The 17,384-nt window shown below is 45.1% G+C and overlaps 2 protein-coding genes across 4 annotated transcripts in view; one reads left to right on the top strand and one right to left on the bottom strand.

Moving 5' to 3' along the window:
• The first annotated feature begins 302 nt into the window (after positions 1 to 302).
• cbr1 (carbonyl reductase 1) lies at positions 303 to 3,764 on the top strand. 3 transcript variants are annotated; one of them, XM_085921591.1, is made up of 7 exons: positions 303 to 452; positions 1,456 to 1,571; positions 1,649 to 1,818; positions 2,207 to 2,314; positions 2,402 to 2,610; positions 3,337 to 3,390; positions 3,450 to 3,764. In XM_085921591.1, the coding sequence occupies exons 2-7, from the start codon at positions 1,459 to 1,461 to the stop codon at positions 3,621 to 3,623; spliced, it is 828 nt and encodes a 275-aa protein (XP_085777717.1). In that variant the 5' UTR covers positions 303 to 452; positions 1,456 to 1,458; the 3' UTR covers positions 3,624 to 3,764. The 3 variants fall into 3 exon arrangements, with proteins under 3 accessions (XP_085777717.1, XP_085777718.1, XP_085777719.1); XM_085921592.1 differs by having other exon boundaries at positions 333 to 452; positions 1,459 to 1,571; XM_085921593.1 differs by having other exon boundaries at positions 350 to 452; positions 1,445 to 1,571.
• Positions 3,765 to 5,726: 1,962 nt separating this feature from the next.
• The window catches only part of nrg3a (neuregulin 3a), a 104,046-nt gene continuing 92,388 nt past the window's right edge, over positions 5,727 to 17,384 (bottom strand). Inside the window, exons 3-9 of the mRNA XM_085923048.1 lie at positions 14,869 to 14,942; positions 11,234 to 11,257; positions 10,662 to 10,764; positions 10,403 to 10,529; positions 10,126 to 10,208; positions 9,775 to 9,927; positions 5,727 to 6,742 (exon numbers count right to left, since the gene is read on the bottom strand). Coding sequence (XP_085779174.1) covers positions 6,301 to 6,742; positions 9,775 to 9,927; positions 10,126 to 10,208; positions 10,403 to 10,529; positions 10,662 to 10,764; positions 11,234 to 11,257; positions 14,869 to 14,942 — 1,006 coding nt within the window. The 3' untranslated portion in view covers positions 5,727 to 6,300. The remainder of the gene's footprint in view (positions 6,743 to 9,774; positions 9,928 to 10,125; positions 10,209 to 10,402; positions 10,530 to 10,661; positions 10,765 to 11,233; positions 11,258 to 14,868; positions 14,943 to 17,384) is intronic.

Genomic DNA, 17,384 nt, shown 5'->3' with positions numbered 1-17,384 from the left:
CTTTTTGCTGCACATACCAGCACAAACGAAGCACAAACGAACGGTACAATTTTGGGTCAATTTGGAGAAAAAGGGGGGGCTGAGTGAACTCTGGATGACCTATAAAATAACCTTTTATAACTCGAAAATCGTTGCTGCACAAACCAGCACAAACGAAGCACAAACGAAAAAGACTATTTTCCTTAAATTTTGCGTGTGTGGGGGGGCCAGCTTCACGCAGGTTTGCTTGTCTTGTGTGCCGACACCGTGAGTTCGATTCCCACGTATGACGGTGTGAATGTGTGTGTGAATGAAGAAGAAACCATATAAATTAAGAAATAAATAAATAAACATAACCTGGGGGATGTCCTTGTCTGCGCACTGAGACTGCGCAGAAGTGCATTCAGCTTCTCGTCTGCTTCCGCGGTTGCAATCCAGCAGTCTTTCTCCGTTGCACATCATAACAATTACAAGTAAGAAACCAAAGCCTAATGATCAATTCTGCAAATGCACAAAATATGATCGACTAAATGTTTATATTTGCACGTTTTAAAATAACGTCGAATAAGTGAAATCATAGTTGTGTCAAACATGCCGATGACGTTATTTTAGTGGAGGGTCGGGTCCTTTTGGGTAAGCTAAAGTAAGATCAAACGTGCTCGTTGATCGGATGGTTTCATGCGAGCAAATTCTAAATGTAAATGATGTGTTTCATGGCCGCGGTTCTTTTCCTGTTTTTTTTTCTTCCCGCTGTAGCAGTTGTCCAAATGCAAAGAATGTGTCGGGCTCAAAGTTCTTTAAGTGAACTGGCGATACGCGCACTTAAACACTTTAATTTCATTTCTATATCTTTCTGCGGTCAACTACTATTGCATTTAGATGCACATTGTTTAGATAAAAAAAATGTTCGGATCAAAAAGAGATTAAAAAAACTGTCAAAACATTTTCGACACGCAAACAGATAAATTGTGCCATTGTTACAAACAGTTTGTCACTTATTTGACGTTCTGATGCATAATCTGTTAAATTGATCGACAGTCGTGTTTTTCTTATACAAAGGGTAGCAGTCACCATGACTCAGCAAATCTGGGCGTTGCTGGAATGGGCAAAGTTTCTCTTTGGATGTAACATTTTAATTGTAATCAGGTGCACCTTTCAAGATATTTTCGGAGTTAAGTTTTTTTCTACAGCCCCATTTATTGTCAAAATAGTAGTCAATTAATTTGAAAAACAATTATTTTCAATTCATCAAACCGTTAAAACATCAAACATTTTGCTAGTAGCAAGTGTTGCTGTGCCCACCCAATCAAAGGACAGTAAAATGCTGTGTGGCTCATTTTAAACATGATTGGTTCAAGAAAAAGTCACACGAGTGCTGCAATATCCGGGGATTACTTTGGATTTCACCGCAGCCGAACTAAAGGACAGATGAATTGTTTTCATTCATTTGTCTTTCCTCATATCGACTTGACCCAGAAGATGTCCAGCAGGGTCGCCGTGGTAACGGGGGCCAACAAAGGCATCGGCAAGGCCATTGTGCAGGCGCTGTGCAAGGAATTCCAGGGAGACGTTTACCTCACCGCTAGGGATGAGTACGTTTTTTCACACGCCGCACATGTGGCCACCTCAACTTCAAAAATCATTTTAACCCATCCTCCCTTCTGGGCAGGGGGCGTGGGGAGGAGGCCACAGCATCGTTGAGAGCAGAGGGTTTGAAAGTCAACTTCCACCAGTTGGACATCAATGAAATCAGCAGCATCGCGAAAGCTGCCGACTTCTTCAAACAAAAGTACGGCGGCGTGGATGTGCTCGTCAACAACGCCGGCATTGCTTTTAAAGGTAACTCGTCGCAAAGAAACCTTGAACTTAATTTACAAAATTTGTTGGCGACCCAAACCCATGTGCACACACTTGCAAATATTTGCCGCTTAGTGAGATTCAGCCTTTCGGCACAAGGATTGTGGTTGCCGGTCTGAGCTTCACTCTCCTTGCTCTTGGTTCTAGTTCAAAACATTTCCCTCGAAAATCGGATCAATCGTTTTTTTTTTCCGTTTTTTCTCCTTCTCCCTTCTTTTTGACTTGTGCGACTTGTAGTGTGAAAAATGCGCCCGTTTTCCATTATGGGGCATCTCGCTAATTCCCACACACAGCTTTGAAATGCCGTTTAACCAGTAAAGTACTAACTCTGTCTTTTTGTTGAGTGTTCCTTTTTGCCGTCCACATTCAGGGGCCGACCCAGCGCCGTTTGGCACGCAGGCCGAGGTGACCTTGCGGACCAACTACTTTGCCACACGGGACATGCTGACCCACTTCCTGCCGCTCATCAAATGCGGAGGTACGGAGCCGCACGCTTCTCTGAGCTCACATTGAAGGTCTGAGTTCCTTGAAACTCCGCGCTGTGGTCATCTTCTGCCTTTTTCAGGCCGCGTAGTGAACGTGTCGAGCTTTGTGAGTGTGCGCAGTCTGCACAAGTGCAGCGAGGAGCTGCAGAAACGTTTCCGCAGTGACGACATCACCGAAGACGAGCTGACAACACTCATGACGCGCTTCGTCGAGCTCGCCAAGGACGACCGGCACAAGCAGGCGGGATGGCCCGACACGGCCTATGGAGTCTCCAAGATTGGCGTGACGGTACCGCACGCCACCATTTGAAAGAGTTTTGGGGATTGGAATTTGGACAAAAACTTTGGGACACACAATAAAAATGGCGGGACACCTACAGGATGTGAGTAGAGAAGAAAAGTTGGCGTGATGACAAAATTATTTGGACACATAAAACGTAATAAAGAGCGGAGAGGAGACAAAAGTACTGGGACACCTGCAGTGAGATGTTTAGACGATGTCAGGGGAGACAGGACTGGGACAGAAAATGTGGGGAAAGAAATTGTGGTAACAAAAGTATTGGGAAGCAAGGGGAACAGGAAATGGCAACCAACAGTCAATGAAAACCTGCCCTATAATCAAAATTAGTCAGGTGAAGTGAAGAAAAACAAGAAGTTTGGACAAAATCACAGAGACATGCGCAAGAACAAAACGTGTAAGTGGGGTATCGGACATAAGTAAAGAGACACCTAGTGAAAAGAGGACAAAACGTATTCCGGCTCATTAAAACTCAATGGAAGGGGGAAAAACAGGGTTTCTACAAAAGTATTGGGACGTATGAAGGAAGTGAAGAGTAGGTAAGGAGAATGATGACAGAAGCCTGTGGAGTAAAGAAATAAGGCTTTGGTCCAAAAGAAGTGGCCTTTGGGCAAACGTATTTGGACTGTTGTAGGGATACCTCACGTGTAATACCTCAACGGGTTCTTGACTAATGATGTTTTGTTGTCTTGTTTTTCTGCGTGTTTGCTCATTTAGACTCTGTCCATGATCCACGCGAGACGTCTATCCAAAGAGAGAGCAAACGATCAGGTAACGAGCATGCATGTGCAAGACTGTCGGAACGCCTCTTGATGAACGCTTCTGTTCAGATCCTGGTAAACGCGTGCTGCCCCGGCTGGGTGCGCACTGACATGGCGGGCTCCAAAGCCCCCAAGTCTCCTGAAGAAGGCGCTGAGACGCCCGTCTTCTTGGCTCTGCTTCCTGTCGGAGCTTCGGAGCCTCACGGCAAGTTTGTGTCGGACAAGACGGTCCAGACCTGGTGAAGTCCGCTGTGTCACCATCTGGAAAACAACACGCTACTCTGAACCGTTACAAGGGAATAATCAATAAATGTGAAACAAGAACATCCGATGTGCGAAACGTGGCAAGCCGTCATGCGCAAATAAAGACAAGAATGATTTGGAGCAACCTTTGTGAGTCGATTAAGCAGTGCAAACACCGATTTCTTGTTTGACAACATTTCACAGCTCAATCCAAAAACGCCAGCAATATGGTCAAAGGTCAATTCAGCTACGTTGAGTTCTAGTGACACTCAGTGGTCATTGTGGGTATTTCATTTAAAATAAGATTCCTTGGCACCGCGGACGTGTGTAAAGCGCAGCTTCCCATGTGCATAATCCTAATTGGTCAGTATAGCGACGGAATAATCCTGCAAAATGTAAAACGACTGCCAGCCAACACAAAGTGACCATTGCAGCAGCACAGCAACACACACTCGCTGCTCCACGCACGCACTCGCTGGCTCACTCAACCGCACACGTGCCAGTGTGAGGATGTTTGATGTCACTGATGCTATCTGACCTCGACACCGTGTGTAGGGCAGAGAATCACATTCCAAATTTACGGACCTAATCCATTGTGCAGAGAAATCAAATCTATTAACATTTGCGCGTGTCAGTCAAAGTGTAGGCACAATCAATGCGAGCGGTCACCCAGACTATTGTATTAACCACCTATTGCCACCTATGATTGACATATCGACATTTTTGATACAAGATGTGTTTGTTTAATAACAAAAGCACAAAACCTTAAGAAGAGGTTCCTCTTAAGGTTTTGTGCTTTTGTTCCCTACATGTCTGTTTTTTGCTGAGGAAACAAGTTTTATTAGGCCAGCGTAAGAAGAACAAAGCCTCTTTAAAAAAAAAAAAGAACAAAGTGAGATAAATCAAACATTTTGTTGAGCAGCTGTTTGTGGTGACCACCAGATGTCAGGAGAGCAGCGTTCAAGCACAGCGATGTCACGACGCGCACCCGATGCGGACTTCTCGCTTCGGGAAGCTTGTTGGGATTCTCATTCCAAAGAAATGCAGTGGCGAAAAGTCCAAAAACGGTTCCAACGACCGCTTGTAGCTCTATAGCAACTTGCAAGTCTGTTTCGGACATCTTGGAAACTCAAAGGTGTCTTTGCTGTGGCGTGCAAATGTGTCTTTTTGGAGACGATGGAGCGTCGCGGCGAGTCCTCTCTCCCCACGGCAAGCTTCACATAACCCGAGTCTCGTAATTGGAGCGTTGCGGTGCCACTGAATGTGTTCAAATGCCAGCAGCCTATAAATAGCCTTTCATTAGCGAGCCCGACCAAGAGACCACGACGTCGGCGTAAAACGTTCACAAAGTATTCTTAACGCCACGAGATGGTCGCACGGCCTTGGAAGCTAGCAAGGAAATCATTGGTGACACCTCGAGAAGCCGCTCCATCCTTTAACCTACGTCTTGAGAGCAGAAACAGAAATGAGCTGCAGCGGCCACATTGCCATGAACGAAATCACTCGGCGGCATCCTGGAAAGTCGAAAAAAAATTCTGCCCCAAAACCTGTCTTAGCAATTGAGTGTATCTGCACAAAAAGCTTGAATAATTCAAGAATTGGTCCATTTTAATTCCAGGGCTCTTACCTTGTCAATGTTATGTTGCGCAAGGGCTTTCTCTCTGGTTTGTACGGCCGGCATGAAACGGCTTCATTCGCGCCACACGGAACCTGATAAGAGAAAAGTCTTTCGCAGCGCGTCTTGCTGCCAAAAACAAAAAAACAAAAAACAAAACAACAACAACAAGCAAGCAATGTGCAACCCTTGGCTCGACACCGAGCGGCTCTCGCAATTCACATTTGCAAAGAAGCAAATGTTCACGTTTGCGTCATTGTCATTTGATGCCATCACGTGTTAGATTTGCGCCCAGCGTGAGCACACATTTACAAACGCACAACAAAGTCCCCAAATTGAACAGCAAGTCAAGCGCTTCTTTTTTTTTGGGGGGGGGGGGGGGCTTATCGTGCGAGACGGGGATGCAGCTTGGGGGACGGTCTTCATTGCGTAGACACACAGAGTGCGCGTCGAGGCACAGTGAGGATACAACATAGACATTTATTTCTTGTTTCAACAGCCAGCCCGCGTGGTGGCGCCACCCGTCAAATCAGATGAGAATCAATTAGATGAGTGCTTCCTTCTCTCCTTGTGTCCTTCCCTCGTGTCCTATTCTTTTTTTGTCCCTGTGCACGCCGTAGTGACCATTGGCAACTTTTGAAAAAACAACAGGGAGCGCGTGAGAACACACACGCGCACTCACACACTGTGGTTCTTGGCTGACAAGTCGTCAACACCGTGGCCATCTTGGCGTTGACGAGCACAAAGCGAGTGTGACGGCGTTCGTCATACAAAAACAAGGGGGAAAAGAAGAAAAAAAAGACGTACATCATTTCTGTCATTGTTCTTCAACTTGGTCACTTTTAGAATTCCATATATTTATATCCATATATCATGTTTATATATATATATTCATATATTCTTTGTACAGTGAAAACCACCATGGAGCGACGGGCTATTTGGTAACTTTTTTTATCGTGTTTCAGAAATAAATGAATTTTTTTCATTGCGGCCATTTTGTGCGTGGCCAGAACCAGACGATGATTTTTCTTTTGTCCAACGAGAGCGTCTTTTGAAGTCTGATTATTGGTCCGGCTCTCGTAGTAAGTGAGTGTGCGTGGCCTTACCGGCTCCGCCCACGCCAAGGTTGAGGAAGCAAACAGTTTCTCTGGCCTGCGCCACCAGCGGGCCTCCACATGGGGCGCCGCATCCTTCCTCGTGCCGCCTCCGCGCCGAGGCCCGGAGATGCTCCTGCGCTTTGTGCAGCAGCAGCCGTGCCACCTGCTGCTCCTCGCCTTGTCGCCACCGCTGACACGGCGCTGGGGATCGCTGGCCGGTGTCTTCTTGGCGGGGCGCGGTGCCGTTTGATGCCATCGTTGCAGTTTGCATACAGAAAACCTCATTGTCGTGGCGACCCTGGAGAGACGGCTCGATGGGGACACGGTCTGAGCGGTTGGTCAGGCTTTGCGGCATGCCGTCGGGAGGCGAGCGCCCAGTGATGGCAGATTGCATATTCAGCAGGCAACTGGAGAGAAAACAATAAAAGAAGTCAGTTAAACTAAGCGACGCCTCCAAGAGCCCTTCAACTCCTGGCACTGAGGTCAAAGATCAAAGCTTGAAAAGTGAAAATCAAACATTGAAAGGGTTGAGGAGCCAGGAGCAACGAGCATGTATCCAATAGGGTGGAGAAGCAAAGAGACAGGCAAAATGACAAAGAAGGAGCAAGAAGCCGGGAACAAATGTTCAGGAACGACTTCTGAGTTGTGGCTATCGAGGAGCGCGGCTGGTGCAGCAAAGTCAGGGAAAGGGGGACAGGAAATTCAAAAAATAAGAGCAGAAAGAAGGAAACTAAGCAAACTGTAGCTCAAGGATTGAGGCTCGGGTGCAACGATCCTGTCTGGATCAAAGAGCAAATATCCAGGTGGAAAGCTGGTAAAGCACAGAGCAGTTATTGAGCGCCGAGGAAAACAGACGACAAAGACATCGCCAATAAGGTGCAAGGCTCACGGACTGCCAAAACCTGTGGAGTACAAAGACTGAGGAACCAGGGAGAGAGAGATTATCCGGTATGACAGCGATCTTTTTAGCACCACGGACCGAATTTTTGTCAGGCAATATTTTCACGGACCGATGTTTAATGACGTCACAATTTCTTAAAACAATTCTAGAAAATACAAATCAAAATTAAATGATGAAAGCATCAATAAGTCAAATAATCCTTGACTGCACATTCTTTTTCGAAGTTTTCTTTGCAAAAATCATCTGTGTTTGAACAACGATCCCATTCGCTGGGAGTCGCTGAGGATACACTTGCCTGTCTTGTGTGTTGACACCGTGAGTTCGATTCCTGCATACAACAGTGTGATGTGTGTGACAAAAAAACATTTACTATCTAATTTCCGCAAAACAGATCAACCACACCCTTAAACGTCACCGTCTTTTCAACCAATCATATAGCGTGGCAAGTGTCAGGGAGCCGATCTGAACACCGAGTGAATGTGGTGCCTCCACTGGCCTTTATGGTGTGGCGGATAAATACAACACAGTAAAACGATACGACCCGCATAAAAACAATGGTATTGTGGTGCCGAAGGAAAGGAAACGCAGGTGTGTTACAAAAAACTCTACTGAACATACTTGTAAAATGAGGAATGCGAACATCTATGCAACTTTACTTGCAGCGTCCGCATAACATCGGGCCAACAACATAAGTAATCAATGCCGTGCGGTGAGGTTCATGACTGGGGAGGCACTGACGTCACCCCCCCCTGTTAAAATTTGTCCGACACCTAACCATGTCACAAAAAAGTTGGGGAACGCTGCTCTTGAATAGCTTATTCATTATTTTGAATTATTTTAATCAAAATCCCATATCAGCAGTCTTCACACATAAAAACACGAATCAAACCTATTAACTCCGGAGTTGGTCTTCCTTTATTGATGACCTCCTGCTTTGACCAAAAATCTGTAGTTGAAAATCGTTTGAGTTTGGATAGGTAATCCTCCATTGTGAAACGAAATGTAAAAATGAAAAAAAAAAAACGAATGTAAGGCACGTCCCTGTAAGTAATGTTCTGATTTGTTCACGTCATGAGGTGTGTGAGACAATCTGGTCCATTTTTCAAAATAAAAGATCGTTCAGACTCAGATAAATGAAATGGAAATAATGCAATTTATACTTTCTTGTCCGGCCCCGTACCAAATGATCCACAAACCGGTACCGGTTTGCGGCCCAGGGGTTGGAGACCACTGCGGTATGAGACAGAAGAACAACGATCCAAGAGCGAGAGTTCAAGATCAAGGAGCGAGAATATTGCTGACGAACAATGGAGGCTTGTGGAAAGACATTCTCATCAAAGAATAAGGAGTATTGATCACACACATGCGCGTCTTGGGAGCAAAGATCCAAAGACTTGAGTATTCGTGATTGAGGAAAATCAAAATTGCAGCCTGTTAGGGTTGATAGATTAGTATGATCCTATGCTTATGTTGGAATGTAACCTGTAATAATTAACATAGCTTGTCCTGTCTTCACAAAGTAGTCGAACAAAGTGCTAAGATCCTTTGAACTGATTGACCAACTGCAGAGGAAGCAATCAGAGGTGTTCTGTTTACATTGTAAAACACCCCCTGCTGTGACCCCCCCTGAGAGGCCAGGGGTACACCCCCACCTTGGCCACTCTCACCCCCACCCTACTTCTCTCAATAAATACTCTCTTGTAAGAATCCAAAAGTCAGACTTTGTTCGAACATTGCTGTACCTACAGTAACGAACAAACTCTCCACTTGCAAGTGCTTTAAGGGCATACTGTCTCCCGTGTGGTTCTGGCAAAATAAGTTAGAGTGAGAACATCTCTAACACAGCCTTCGTGATTTGAAAATAAGGTTCCATGAAACTGCCAGCTGGATTTGAGAGCGATCAGGAAAGATTGCGGCAAAAGGAAGTCAAATTTTACGCTCTGCTGGTCATGTGACAGGAAATGAGCTATGCGCTATCTTGATCGTTAGCTTGTCCATCTCACTGTATTGTCGCTTCTTCATCCCCAAGCGTGTGTGGCGGCGCCGCTCGTTGACGCTCAAAAGAGAACCTCGCAGTTTTTTATCGTCGGCCGCAGCAGAGATTGCGAGGCATCCCTGCAGAGATGACGCACGTGATAAGGGAGGACGATGCAGAGAGGAAAAGGCAAATTCCCGAGATAACGTTGGCCGATGAATCCTGTCTGATGCCGGCCAGCGCAATCAGATGGAAAACAGGTGTCAAGTACACACGTGCTGGATGAAGAGAGGTGCTGTGTGATGGATGCCGCGTCGAGACAGAGAGGCGCCCAGGTCGCAAATGCCATGCCGTTCTTATCTTTCAGCAAGCTCATTTTACAAACACACAAAAACACTCACCCACAAAATCTAAACACACAAAAAGAGGCACATATTGCAACGAAAATGTTTTTTTTTTTTGCGATTAGGCAAAGCTATGACTTATCTAAATGAAGCTCCTCCCTCCTCCTCCAAATGAGTTGACGGGAAATAAATCATAAGTGCAATTGGAGGTTTTCTCACCTGCCTGGTGCTTCAGTGTGGCGCTCCTTCTCAGTAGGCTCCGCCTCTTGGAGGTGCTGATACGCCGGACCAAAAGCCTTGGGACGTCTTCCTGGAATGGGTGGAGTTCTGCGAGTGGCTGACCAATGAGCCACCAGACTCTTTTGCTCTGTGCTGGGCCGCAAGAATAAAACCACAATGGTAATGACTGAGGATGAAAAGCCGATGAATGGTAGTTTTCTTCATGTATGTGTTTGTCTGTCGTGTCTGCGCGCGCAAAAGTGGGTCAATGAAATACTCCATTTGGTTGTACATGTACAGTATGTGTGTGTGTGTGTGTGAGTGTGTGTGTGTGTGCGCGCATGTACACACGTGAGCTTCAGAGTGCTTCTGCACAGCGTGAAGCCGGAGTCACACATGTTACTGTGGCGACATGCAGAATGACGTTTACAATACTGTTGGGAGAAAACAAGAAGAAGGACAAGAATAAGAAGAAAACATCTCATATCATCATCATCATGGCGAGCATGAATTGGAAGATCTGGATGAAGAACTCGAATATAAAGAGGAAATTGGGGAGGAACTGAAAGCGGAGGCAGATGAACAACAACAAGAACGCTGATGATGATGGTGGTAGTGAGGAGGGGACCTGGTGCATTCTGATGTCGGCTTTGCCATTCCTGGTCTTGGAGTCGAATACATTGATGACGTTTGTTGTGTAGTTTTTCACACTTCGATTTTCCTTCAGGTGAGCTTGAAGCTTCTCTCCCCGATGCCTCCACAAACACACACAGAAACATACAAATGTTTACATTGCAAAACACACACGCACACACGCACGCACGTATCCACGCCCCCCCCCCCCTCCCACACAAACTACATTTGACAAACTTGGCCGGTTGACTGACTTGTTTCGGCAGTAGAGGGCGACACAGAGCACTCCCAGGAGGCCAATTGCCATGGCGATGGACGTTATGGACAGCAGCTGTCTCTGGTACACTTCTCTGCTCTCTGCATAAAAAACAGGGGAAAAAATCCATCACCAACAGCAGTACATAACAACACCTTATGTGAATAATAACAACAAAATGGCAAATGGCGGACCTGAGACAAATTCCTGGGGAACACCCAGTTCAGGAATTCATTATTTCATAATTACATCTTTTAAAAATATTTTTTACAAGTCAATCAAGCAAGTAATAATGAGATTAATGAATGATGACAAAAACTATTTTAGGAAAAGAAATGAAACACTTGATATGATGCTTAAATTTAAAACACACACACGCACATGCGCACAAATGGCGATTGCACATGTTGGCAGAACCGCCTCCTCACTGTTCTGGAGGTTTCCATGGCGACTGCAGCAAATTTGCATTGAAAGGAACATGTCTCTCTCTGTCCAACACGCAAGCACGCATATGCCCACACTTCAAACATCAACAATGTATAGGGAAGGCCAGACAAAAGGAGATCTTACCCATGAACTCGATGCCCAGGTGGTCTGCGGGCAAAAAGACAGAGTGAGGATGTTAGCATCAGCATGTAGCATCAGCAGCGCACACATATTTGATTTGCAAAGTCAGGACTGATGAGAGAAAGTTGTATCTTCAACCATTTTGTCTTGTTTCCTTTGATGTTGGCAGTTAGTCAGAGATTCAAGATGCGCTTCTTAATTTGATTTGGAACATCTGAATACAGTATTCGATTTAGAAAGTCTGCCACAGTTTGTCATGATTTTTTTTCTCTCAAGATTTTGATTTTCTCTTGCCGGACAATCTTGTGGCTTTAATCTGAAAATGCATGTGTTACCAGAGCAAGTAAATGGCTCCTCTTTCAGGTTGCGCTGAAGCGGCCGCCTGACAAAAGCCGTAAACAAGGTGCAGAAAAGCGTCTCGTTTCCCACCAAGCATCGTCTTTCATTTTGCGTGCGACACGTTCATTTAGTCGACGTCTGGTTGACGCTGACGAATGAGCACGTTGCTCTTGGGGTTACAAACTCAATTTCCCAGGCAGCTTTAGCCTACAGCCTTCGGCGCTAAAGATGGCGCAGCATCCATCAGGGGGGGACAAGATGGACGCCGCGCTGCTGGAGGACATTCTTGAGTAACAACAACCACAAGACGAAGAAGGACGACACTTGTAGTCATCCACAAGTTGAACATTACAAAAAAGGTGAACATGCTTCTTGGAGGTCAGGGACGGGTGGGCGGGCAACTTGACTAAAGGAGGGGCCTCAATTCCGTGTCAGATATCAAACAGCATTTACCAGGATATGCGCAGACATGCAAAAAGCTTCTTTGTATTTTTCGGTTTGTGTTGCGTTACTTCTCCTCTCAAGTTCTTGGCTTGGGATCCACTTTTTTTGTCTTCTCTCTTGCCTTCTTGTCATTCTGCATTTATTGCAACACAGTCTTCTCTGAGTTGTTGAGTGCATCGTTGAGTGCATTCTTCTCCAACTTCTTTTCTTTTCTTGTCTGATGTCTCTCTTTGTCTCTTGTGAGAAGAGGGAGGTGGGAAAAAAAAGTGCGGTTGACAGCCGCAGCGCGAACAACCGTTCACAGGATCTCGGCTTGTGAAGTCGGAGTGATGTGAATGACAAGGAGGCTGAGATAAATGGCAATTTCTATCCGAGTCTTTGCATCGACGCCGACCGGCAACTTTGACCTCTGGTGAACCTCGGCCTTCCACTCATCGCTTACCTTGGGAGAAACGTTGTGTGTTTTTGTGTATTGTGAGAGCCTTGAAGTTGAATGAGAGCTCCTTCTTTACACGTGGCCAAAATGAGCCAACCTTCTGCTCATCTATGTAGGTACATAGTTTGCTGGGCTGTCAGCCGGCTAAACCTGCCCAACTTCCAACGTGTTGGCATTTCTGTGACAGGGTAAAATTCCCCTCATGACGTGCTAAGCTCCAATCCAACGCAACACAGTCAGCGGTTAAGCGTGTCACTCACTCGCTCGCTCTGCAAGCGCTCGGCCTTGTCCTCACTCAGCCCAAATGACCCCCCACTTACTCCCATTTGGCACGGAGCGATGAACCCTTCCAGCGCCCGATAGCATGTCGCTAAGTGTTAGACGACAAGCTGGACAGGAAGCGCAGGCGGGGAGCAATTGGGGGAGATCAAGATGCGTTATTGGGAGGAAGACTCAGAGACCTTGGGGTGCTGCACTACAAAAAGCGGGCTTCGTCAAAACAGGAATAAATTCTTAAAGGAGGACTGTGTGAAGACTCAACGGTCTGACAACAGAACAGGAAAACTGGACTCTGCAAGATGAAGACAGCCGGCTTCCCTTCAAACGGGTTTATTGAGATCAGTGTTTTCCAACCTTTTTTTCATTCACAGCACACCTTTTCTTTGGAAAAAATCTCAAGGCACACCACCAACAAAAATCTGTTAAGCGTTACACCAGTTTCTATATTAAAATCTGTTATATTACAACGGAAGACGTTAAGTCCTATTCCTATATATGTATTGAGAGTCGAATAATTGAATAAAAATAAATACAAAATATTATTTAAATTATATTTCTTTTTTAGATAAAAGTGACAGTTTTGTAAAAATAATTTAGACAGTGTAAGGAAAAACTATTGAAAGTGATTGTGATTAAAATCCAAAAGAATCAACATGACTTTGTTTACTGTTTTAGACTAGCTCGATAAATATTGCGACGATAAGAACAAAGTCACTTTTAAAGACGCTCTGCTGTTCTGACAGTAGCTGAGTGGCTATCACAGTTGAGGCGTCTCGACTTTACTATGTATTTTATGTTGGTGCAAAATGAACCATCCAGGTTCTCTGGTTGAACTGCATGCTCTGATTTCCATCGGACCAACAAACGCACCACAGCCGTCATAGTGTTACTGTTAGTAAAAGCACACGGCAACACACATAAACTGAATATGTGCCGATGCAATGTAGTAAGACCGACGCAACGTGAAATATCAAGGTTCTCCGATTCTCCACGCATGCACGATTAGCAAATGGCTGACCGGGCCTTGCGCTAACTGACCAGTGGTTTGGCGATCCTGTTGACAATGCGCTCTGTAATTAATATTGGACAATTCCCAATGGCACAGCTGAACATCTCTCACGGCACACCAGTGTGCCACGGCACAGTGGTTGGGAAACACTGATTTTTATGACCTACATCTGTAGAATTGGGCTGCTTCTTTTTTTTACGGTAAACTTATTTATGACCAAGAATGAAGTTCGAATGCGGCTGTCACCTCATCCTTTTTGTTGATTCTTTTTGAATCTCACTCTTCCTTCCATGTCATTCTATGCCAGGAGATGACAAATACGCTCTGGAGAATGCATTTCGCAACAGGCCCACTTTTTGCAGAGCGTTCCATTCACACAAAAGGGAAGAGGGTATGTTGGGAGTTTAGAGGACAAGAGTAAGGTGGGAAAGGTTGGTGGATAGGGCTTTTTTTTTGTGGGGGGGGGGGGGGCTGAGACGGGGGGTGGGGTGGGGGTGGAGGGCAATTGTTGCTCCTCTTCTCCAAGTTTGCACTTACCCACTTTTGTGAGGCGAAAAGCAGTAAAAAAAAAACATGAGAAAAGCAAAAAGTGAGAGAAGGATGAAAACGGTCTCGTCTGCATGCCATTGAGAGTATAAGGCTGACGTCTTTTGAATGAGAACTCTTGACTTTTAAAACTTTTTTGCTCGTCCCACTCTAGTCGTTTGCTGTTTTTGTTTTGGTCACACCAGGCGTTAGGAGTATTTGCCATTTGACGGCTGAGGCTGTTTGTCAGTTAGTGTTAGCAAATAGCATTCAGTCGCCTTTTCACAGTGTCATGCCGAGTACTCGTGCTTTTTTAGATTTAAGCATGGACGCGCATATTTTGCAAGCATCCTTCTTAGTGGGCTCATTTTTAGTCCAACATTGCCACGGGCCTCAGGCACCGCTGCTTGAAAAGTTTTTGCTTCCAGGAACAAATCTGATTCAAAGCTTTTAGTCGCACCAACGACTTCTCAGGTAGCAAGGTTAGAGGTTTTCTGTGCTCATGCAAGAGTCCCCAGTTCTGGGCTGACACAACACAAGGTTCCTGTGCTTAAAATTCATTCTAAGTGTGGGTCTGGTCTCACGTGTAGCCACAAAGCATCTTACTTGGATCGGACAGGATGGAGTCGGTCTTCGGCAGGAACTGATCACAGCGGATGCCTTGGTAGCCTTCTCGACACCTGCGGGCGAGGGCAGAGGTGATGCCATCACATTGGAGAAACAAACCGTCTTTTGGAAATAGAGCGCTGCTTCTTGGCAACTGATTCACTCAAAACGTTTGTTAGTCTTTGCATGAGTGAGAGATCCAGTGCTGCCTCCGGTGGCCAAGGTGGACACACCAGCAGGAGCGGCACACTGGCTTGGATGCGCCATGAAATTATGCCACACAAACTGTTTCGGGCTTTTATTTTATTCTATGACGTACAACGCCAAGGAGTGGTATTTTCCAATCCGTGCGATTGACAACGCTCCAAAAAAGAGTGAGCGCTCATGTGGCCGTGCTGTTAATGCTAACATCGCTAAGCGTTGCGACACAGTGAAAATCATTCAAGAACATAAAAAATGACTCGTGAGTTATTCAACTTTTGTTCCTAAAGACAACCCAAGTCAATACAAATCATGCACCAAACAAAACAGTCCATTATGTTTGTGCCACGGGAATTATTTGTTCTCCACTCAGGTGTTTCTCAACTTGAGTCTCTTTCTTGCCGGCCCGGAACATTGAAAATATTCTCTTGTGCCTCCTTAACAAGCTCATCGTCATGCATAAGCGCTCCCATACGTGCTACGTCTGATGTCTCTGAGAGGATGTGCAGCAGGCATCCATGCGTGTGAATGGTTTATGGTGATAACCCTAAAATGAAAGGTGGATTGTGTACGCTGACATCAAGCTTTAACACAAAGATTTTATTTTGTCGGTCAGTCATACATTCACATCTCGGTTGAGCGATTCCATACGTTTTGTGGACTCTGTTTGCGAACCGACTCAATGTTTTCTATCAAACTTTGTGGAAATGTAACTAAAGCAATTTTTAAATAAAGGCGGTCGGTCATGCTAAGATTGTTCAAAAAGAAAATGATGAAAAATGATGGCAATGTCACCGTAACATGAGCATGATGCGGTTTACGATTTGCTGACTTTGGAGCGGTCAAATTGTTACGAGGGAGTTCTTGGCTGCGGAGTTGAACTGGTGGACCTGATGAATAAAACATGGCGACTGAGTCGGGCGTCTGTCTCGCGGAAAGCCTTCAAGAGAGCAAAGAGCCTCCTCAATTATTCACACATGCTCACAAAATTCTAAATTAATCCCCCCCCCCCCCAAAAAAAAAACTTTTAGCACGCAGTGGCCTAGAACATTTGGGTCAAAAACATGATGTCTCCTTGTCACACTTGACAAATCTTGTTCCATTTTTCTAAAAACAAATTAAAGCCACCTTAGTTTTAGATATTAGAAAGCAAACATTTTACAAATGTGATGTAAATCTATTAGATTTATGTAGCATAAGCACTCTAGGGCCACCCGATTAGGTACACCATCTCATTTTGTCAAATGCAAGTGCGGTATGAAACATGTCATGTTGCAAATCATGCTCAGAAACTTCAAAACATGCACAGACAGCAGAAAGAGTGAAAATAATGTTTTCAAAGTATAAAACAAAACTTTTTGGGTTGGGGCAATGTTTCCTTTTTGCCTTTTCCATCTTGGAGTACTTCTGACATGCCAACAAGCGGCTGAAAGTCTGCATGAAAATATGCTGTGTATGAATTATGGATGCAAGCAGGGAAGACTTTTTAGCCTACAAGAAAAAAAGAGACGAGGTCGACAATAGATTGTAGCGAGGGTGACGGCAGCTCCTTTGAGGCAAATCAGCTTTTCTTTCATTCATTCATTGCTTCCTTCATTCCATTTTAGGGGCAACAACCACGATGACACATTCCATTCATGATTTTTCCTATTTTTTGTTTTTCCACCCAAAAACTTACTCAGCCCCTCATTAGGTTTCATAAGGACATGTTAAGATTGTGGCCAGGATGCCAATTAGAAGAGATTTACAACAACAAACTCGAATAGAAGCCAATGTGTGAGGGAGGACACGAGTGATGGAAGTTTCTGGTATTAAAGAACAAGTACTTCATGTTAAAAAAATATAAAAGTGACGTGCTAGATAACGAGACGCATGTGTTGTCGACATCTGCCGTGCGATCGGAAGCGCCGTTAAAAAAAACATGTCCGCTTCGTTGGAAAGGTGAGAGCGGCCCATCATTCACAGACTCTTCCCCTGCCCTCAATGTCGGATGACATCAAGCACAAAAACAAAACAAAAACACACCGCATAATTTTGTACATGACAAACGGCATTTTCACGCTGGCCCTCAAAAAGACTTTTTCCATTTAAGGAGATGAAAGGGGATTGACTGGCAAATTTTGGAGGGAGCGCAGCGATCCGGAATGTGGCTAATTCCTCTTAAAATCTGTTGAAGTGCCAGTTGATCCATTTGAGCACGCACAAACATTTTGAAAAACAGGCAAAGTTCTGTTTGAAAGGGTCTCAACGGAATGGACCGCTGGAATTAGATTCTGCAAATGTCCGTCCGTCCATCCATCCATCCATCCATCCAT

This window comes from Syngnathus leptorhynchus, chromosome 10, assembly GCF_054491065.1.
Source record: "Syngnathus leptorhynchus isolate UIUO chromosome 10, UIUO_Slep, whole genome shotgun sequence".
Lineage (NCBI taxonomy): Eukaryota > Metazoa > Chordata > Actinopteri > Syngnathiformes > Syngnathidae > Syngnathus > Syngnathus leptorhynchus.
Note: the sequence above shows the minus strand (reverse complement) of the source record. Positions and strands in the feature narration are given on the sequence as shown.

What these genes read in the sequence shown, in the direction of transcription:
- cbr1 (XM_085921591.1), top strand. Translation starts at nt 1,459, where the DNA reads ATGTCCAGCAGGGTCGCCGTGGTAACGGGGGCCAACAAAGGCATCGGC. An exon ending in CGCCGGCATTGCTTTTAAAG is followed by an intron (nt 1,819 to 2,206) that starts GTAACTCGTCGC and finishes GTCCACATTCAG; the next exon opens with GGGCCGACCCAGCGCCGTTT. An exon ending in AAGAGAGAGCAAACGATCAG is followed by an intron (nt 3,391 to 3,449) that starts GTAACGAGCATG and finishes GCTTCTGTTCAG; the next exon opens with ATCCTGGTAAACGCGTGCTG.